The sequence below is a fragment of the Atta cephalotes genome, assembly GCF_000143395.1.
Source record: "Atta cephalotes unplaced genomic scaffold scaffold00022, whole genome shotgun sequence".
Lineage (NCBI taxonomy): Eukaryota > Metazoa > Arthropoda > Insecta > Hymenoptera > Formicidae > Atta > Atta cephalotes.
The window spans coordinates 1,612,010-1,619,307 of NW_012130086.1; the positions used below are offsets into that span (position 1 = coordinate 1,612,010).

A 7,298-nucleotide genomic window follows, 5' to 3' on the forward strand; every position below is an offset into this window, starting at 1 on the left:
TTTATATAATTACACGCTCGCGTGTGAGGAGATATATATATATATATATATATATATATATAATCTACGGCTTATTTGGCACTTGATTTCACAGCTTGTACGAAAAAATTGGTCGTGACGTGGGAAGGTGAAGTACGCCAAACCGAGGGTTCAGGTTGGCACTTGATCCGCAGGCGCCCTCGTTTTATTTCTAGGACGTACCATTTCTGATCGTCACTTGGGCACACCAAGCAGCGCCAGCCGTATTGTCCTGTAACAAATTGTAAAAATATTTATGTAAAAGAACTGTTATTTATGATTTAAAATCAATGAGGACCGAAGTCAGATCAGGTATAGGTAAATTGACTCAAAGTTAACCGATCGCTAATGTGTCTCTATGCTATATTTATTTTGCACGTCCTCCTTTTATTTGTGAATAAATAGTATCAGCTACACAGACATAAATCGATATCCAATTTGTAGAATGGATTGAATCTAAGTTTTGAAGCTTAGGAAGCTGATTATGATTCATTACTTATTAAAATTAATATGAGCGTTTAGAAATTTATCTTACCTCGTTTGTGCCGCGGATTTTACCCACGGGTTCATTGACTCTTCCGTGGAACTCGTGGGTTGATGGACAGAGTCTGCGACGACGAGAGACGATGGAGAACCTCTTCTCGCATTTATCTCCAGCGAAAATAGATCACCTGCGTAAAGAACAACGTGAAGCATAAGCTTACATGTTCCCCGCACAATATAGAAATTTTCAATTATATTACAGCAACATTGTAATCTTGTGAATTACGGTAAAATATTACAGACATTATAGAGAGACATGCAATTTCAACAATTTGTAGCAATATTAATGATAAAAATATTGTAAAAAATATTACTGCATAATATATGTGTTGCAATCTTGCAGTGATTTTAGGAATGTTTCTGTAATCTTTTTGTGCTGTACAAGTTTTAACTCTTTAAAAACAATAATTGCCTAAATGTCCAATATATAAAACTGTACAATATATAAAACTTAAAAGATTTTTTATGTGGCAATCGAATCTGCTATATAGTACTGTTTAAATGTAACGAAAAAGTGTAATAATAATTTGCTAAATATTATTAATAAATACCGCTAAATATTAAATTTTGATGCGTATTTTTATCTTAAAATAAAGAAATTTTTATTTTAAATAAAATTAATGCTCGCTATTTTTACGAATATATTTTGCCATGGCGATTAAGAAGTAATAAGATAATAGCATACAAAATATAAGCATAGCATATTTAGCATCAAATATCTAGATCAATGAGAATGTTATGTAAACATATCAATATGGAAACTTTATGCTGGATATTTATTTGGTTCAGATGACTATGCTATGTTATGTTATGCTTATACATTTTGTTTACTATAGTTCTAATTCCTTGTTTACTATAGTTCTAATTCCTATGAGACAGATGAAGAAAATAGGAGAAGTGAAGCATAGTCGTTACCATCACCAACTGGTATCAAGCGCGTAATGTATAATGTTGTGATTATGCCACGTAGGCGGAAACTTGCTACAAAGCTCTACTACAGTCCAAATAGCTAGTCAGAATTTTTTGAACATAATTCGATGAATAATCAAAATGCATAAAAAGTCATAGACAGCACTACACTGTAATTAATAATTTTGAGAATATAAACATGATTATTACATGACAATTTTGAGAATATTAATATCACATGCGCAACTAAAAAAAAAAAAGAATTGCAACGCCATAATATTTCAGCAAGTAAAATGTTAGCACGGTATCTGAGATAGCAAATTTTATCGAGAACAGATTCTACAAAATGTTTGGAGAAAGATTAACAAAGTGTCAAATACTTTGATGAATCTGTTGGATTTATTGTAATTTGAACAGTTGGCTATCATATTTGATAATTGTATTTTTTTTATGTTTTCCAAATAAAACTGAGCTGTCGGTCGTCTGTCTCATATACGTACGTTCAAAGACGTAAGGTAGATATGCTGTCGGTTAGCTTTCCTTCTCCTTCTCTTCCTCACCTCCTCATCCGCATTTTCTCTCCACGACCTCGGTCTTCTTCCGTTCGTCGCTATTTTCTGGAAACTGTCGCTCCGAAGAATATGCGCTTTCTTCCGCGCAATCCTTTATTGCGAGGAAGATTCCCAGCTTCTCAAAAACTACACATCAACTTAGGCAGAGCTATCAGCTTTTAATTATAACGCGAGCACAACTTTCTTCGGTGTGAAAACGGGGAATTACAGCGAAAGTTTACTGGACGGTGTTATTGAATTTTTAAGCCACGCCCATCTTATTAGAGTTCGTTGGTAAGAATTTGATAGAGCGACGGCATAAGCTAAACACATATTTCCTGATACAAGACCAACGGATTTCTTCGTCCAAAGGAAACAAAGGAGTCGTGGACGAATCTGACATTTGTCATTCTTGCTGTTTTCACGGACCGTATTTCGCGCTCGTTATTCCTAACTCGTCTTCGGCTAACCTTCTTTTTTAAGTCGTTTTTGGTAAGATCAGTTACGACCGGTTCTTCGGATTTACAGAGTTTCAGTTCATCTTTCTTCTCCTTCTTCTCTAGGGATATAAGCTGCAAAATATGTAATGATCGTTTATTGTTTACTTCGAATTAAAGAAGAAATAACTCCGTTACATAAAATAAAGTTATTCAAATCGGTAAATGAATTTAAAAAAGAGCTAGATCGATACAACATATATTACCGTGACACTACGTCCAGCACCCAGAGTGATCTGCTTGTCGGATTTATCTTTATCTTGACATCGAGAACATTTTGTAGCCATGTAATTTCCGTATGTTTCTATGGTTTGAACAGCACGCGTGCAATTTGCATCTTTAAGTTGATTTTGTACATTTTCCAAGTTCTGTACATCTTCTGGATGTTTATTTTGGCTCATGTTTTTTATTTGATGCATTTGAGAGATAGTTGTCTCTCCATTGTTAGTCTCGCTGACGGTACACTTTGCGCTGATGGTCCGCAGTTCGTTTTCCAACCAGTATGTTCTCTCTGTAAGTCTGTAGTTTTCATCCAATAGCTCCTCCTCCCGCTGTTTAGACAATCGCTTTTCTTGTTCTCGATTCTTTTCAGCTTCCTCATACATTTCAAGTCTCTCTTCAAGATCACGAACGCGCTCCTGATAGGAAGTCAGCTGGACTATCGAATCCATTGTTGATACATCGAAGCAGATCTTAGATGAATCAATCGGATGGAAGACCGGTGTTGTGATCTTAGCCGCTCGTTCCTGAATTCGAGCCCTTAATTCTTGAAGACGCTGCACTTCCTGCAGGAGTTCACCGGACGGTGCTTCCGTTTGAGTACCGCGGCTAGTAAACTCGATGTCGTGCTCTTCTTCATACTCTTTTTCTTCTTCTTCTTCCTCTTCAAAGATACCACTTTCCTGAAGAGTAAGCGGGGGCTTTCGCGGTAACACGGGTGATGTAGATTTTATGGAGTTCATTGTAGCATTTGTGTAGGGTATCACGGTTGCCACGGCACGGCTTCTCTGTTTGTTGATTGAATGATCCTGAAATATCATTGCATTGCAAAATATAACTGGAAGATACACGAACGATTATTAGCATATCAATAATAATTTTATGTAATAAATAAAAAATTCCTTTCTAATTTTATAATAAGTAAAAATTCTTAAGTGATTAGTTATTTTATTCTTAAGTGATTAGTTATTTATCTGTATTAATTTAAATTAAGTTTGATGCGCAATACGAAACGAAAGCTCACCTTGTTCGTATGAACAGGTTCTGGTGAAACGATACCGCTGTCCACCGTATCGGGAGTATCTTTGCGTATAGGTATTTCTTCCATTTCGAGCAATCGAAATTCCAGCAGCTCATTTTGCTCTCGTATCTCCGAAAGCTCCACCAAAAGTGTAGCTTCTCGTTCCTCAGCAGCTCGAAGCTTATCATTCAACTCACTTAATTCTTTGTCACGATCAGCACATCTCTATGAAATGCAAAAGCCTTTATAAAACTTTCAGGTATGCAATATTATAAGCTAAAAATTCTTCATGTATTCCTAGATTATAATCCATCTTTTATTATAAGTATCAATTATAATGCAAATGAAAAGAAATTGCCAAGAATTATACGTCTATTGTATTATAATTAATCGTCAAGGATTATACACCAATTATATTACAATTACAAATTTTACCTCTTGCAAGAGTGCTTTCTCCAAGTCGCAAATTTGAATTCTGGCATGCGATAGCTCGCGTTGTTCTTTAAGAAGCCTTGATTGTAGATCCTCGATCTCGATAAGAACGGCTTCATATGCTTCTCTAGTGACACCATTGCCTTGCCACTGACCATAGCCCCCAGGTTGTGGCGACATCGAGGATGGGGCACTCGATAGAGCACTGTCATCATCTTCATGATCCTCCTCATCATCCACTTCAGCTACTGGCTCTAACTCTAACCACTGTTTATAAAATTCCTCCTTCCTCTTCTTGTTGGATAATTGCTCCAACTTTCTCTCTCTTTCCTTAATTAAATAATACATAAAAATATCCGATTTTATTTTTCAAATTTAGTTTCTACTAGAATGATTGATTTTATTAGTACGCAAATTTTTAATTCGCTCAATATAAACTATTATCTTTTTTTCATATTAAGATGTCTATACTCTTATTTGATATGTTTTTTTTTAATTTGCAGATTTAAGGTTGATCTTATCTTTCTTTCAAATTAATGATATTAATTATAGTATATTACGAGTCTTCAAAATTTATGAGAAAAATAAAAAATTATATTTTTCAATTCATATTTCTTAATTTCAATTCATACTTCCTAAGAAAAATTACCTTAACTGCCTGTCTAAGTATTTCGATGACTTCCTGCTGTTCAAGCGCGAGTTCACGAAGGCGCTCGACCTCGATTTCATTTATGGCTCTGTTGGATTCTATTGCGCGCATATATGATCTCACCTTAAACGATACCCCACCTTAATTCTTATTATGTCATTATACACTTTTATCGCGAGATATGAGAGAAATATGATAATAAATAATCACTTACCTATATCTACAACTCAATATAATTGAAATATTAATAGATTTATACAGAAAAATAATTAAAGTAATTTTGCATATCAGATCAGGTGAAATTTTTTCTTATAATTTTTATATGAATTGGAACATTTTTCAGAAATACTCAGAAATATTCGGAAAGTTTACATCTTCTCTCAGAATTTTTCACACAAGTGAATTCTGAAATATTTTGAGAAGAAATATTTCTTATACAATAATTTTTTTAAAAATATTTTTTAATTTAGATTTAATAGATTTTATAATATTTCATCAGAAATTATACTTACAAAAAAATCTTAGAAATCTTATGATATTTTATAATTGTATATAGAAAATTCTGAGAAACAATGTAGATTTTCTGAGAAGTGTTCCAATTTTATAAAAAAATGTGAGAAAATTATAAAATTCTGAGAAAAATTTTTGCCAAGGAACTATTTGTATCAGAATTATTTAAAAAATTACTCATTATATATAATTATGCGTTAAAGAATAACGAACCATGTGATCATCGTCTTTGAGATTTTTTTTCTCTATGCGAGATGCTGACTGTATCGGTCGGTTTCCCTCGTTCTCCCGTAACTTCCGCATCTGTAATATCAAAATAATTAATCACAAGTTATTCTGGTAGATAGATACATCAAAGATTCTGTGTTTTCTTTCGTTAAAAATCACAAAATCTGATAAAAATTATTTTTTAAGCAGCAAAATTAAATGTCAAAGTTAAAATAAGAGGAAAGTAAAAAGTTCCGCAATTAATTTCTACGGAAATTATTAAATTAATTTTATGAATGATATTATTTTTAAACATATTTTAATTACAATTATTTTCCAACATTGTCTCATCGATATCATATTTAATTGCGAGGAACATAAAAAAAAATCATTGAATTTTCAAAGGAAGGAGCATAATAATGTGGCTTTCTTTCAAAGCCAGCAAAATTACATTATTTTTCTTGGCGTTCTTCGGAAGGAAGTAGCAGAAACCTATCGCGATCGTTTCAGTGAATTCAGTCTTCTGGATGAACGTCACGGTCCGATACGACATATGTGCAACGAGTCGGGAAGCCGCGAAAGGAAGGCGAGAGAAAGAGAGAAAAGTAGACGCGAGTTGCGTTGCAACGATTGGATTACAGAGAGTCCTGAGAGTCTGGGTGGACCGTTAGCTTGGCCCCCTGACATACAGCCGCGCAAGTCTCTTCCTCCCTCTTTCACGTCTCGCGGTTTCCTTCCTTCTCAGGTGATATCAATGTGCAGCGTGTGTATAGTACACACGAACGTACGAGATGCGCCGAGAGAGCCGATTGCACCTTGCACACTTGCCGTACGCACGATGATGCACTTTGCGCCATATATGTAAATTGTTGGACACGCGCGCTCGTTACACCGGCTCGTTTCTCCTCTCTTTGGCCAGGGGGATCGACTATATCGGATATAAGACATATTGGGACAGGTGAAACGAGCGCGTCACGCGTTACCGTTATCCGCGCTTCGCCACTCGTCTCATCTTGTTTTGTCCCGACGTTTTCTTATATTTATTCGACATCTGCCGTACAGTTATCGGACATGCGTTGAAAGCAATTTCCACAATCATTAGCAATGACCACAGAAGTATTTAATTAACGCTATTTTCCAAAATGTTGCGGATATTTCACTCGTAACAATTTTATTCGATTCTCTTCGATTTTTATATAATAATAATTATATATTTATTGATAGCAATAATTAAAATGTTCCAATAAATTAGTAATTAATAAATACTGATAAAAAATTGGATCTCTTTTCTAAGTAAAAACATGATCTATTTTTTTTTTATCAAGAGAGATACCAAGACATTAATTTTTGAAAAATGGAGAAATCATATTGTTTCACATCACGAATCTCGGAAAAATTAATTATTTATGGATATCTAATAACTCCTCTAAAATTTCTTCACGTATTAATTAAATCGTTAAGTAGAAAAATGATTATATGTAAATTATTTTTCCTATAGTTATTTGTTTCCTATAGTTATTTGTAGCATTTTTTTCTATAACTGCGGAAAAATTTAAAAAAAGAAACTTGAACCGTTATGTAATATGACGATTAAGAAGCTAGAAGAAGTATAAATAACCTTTATTTTTATCTATTTATTATTATTTTATTTTTTATTTATATTGCTCTATTCATATATTATCCAATTATTGTATATATAATGACTTGGATTTTTTTAATATTCAGAATATTAAAATTCTTTT

At 33.6% G+C, this 7,298-nt stretch overlaps 1 protein-coding gene across 1 annotated transcript in view; it reads right to left on the reverse strand.

The window, feature by feature from the left end:
• Positions 1-2,344: 2,344 nt before the first annotated feature.
• The window catches only part of LOC105619534 (janus kinase and microtubule-interacting protein 1), a 16,542-nt gene continuing 11,588 nt past the window's right edge, over positions 2,345-7,298 (reverse strand). The window contains exons 6-11 of the mRNA XM_012201052.1: positions 5,563-5,652; positions 4,840-4,962; positions 4,194-4,520; positions 3,762-3,983; positions 2,725-3,546; positions 2,345-2,593 (exon numbers count right to left, since the gene is read on the reverse strand). Coding sequence (XP_012056442.1) covers positions 2,345-2,593; positions 2,725-3,546; positions 3,762-3,983; positions 4,194-4,520; positions 4,840-4,962; positions 5,563-5,652 — 1,833 coding nt within the window. The remainder of the gene's footprint in view (positions 2,594-2,724; positions 3,547-3,761; positions 3,984-4,193; positions 4,521-4,839; positions 4,963-5,562; positions 5,653-7,298) is intronic.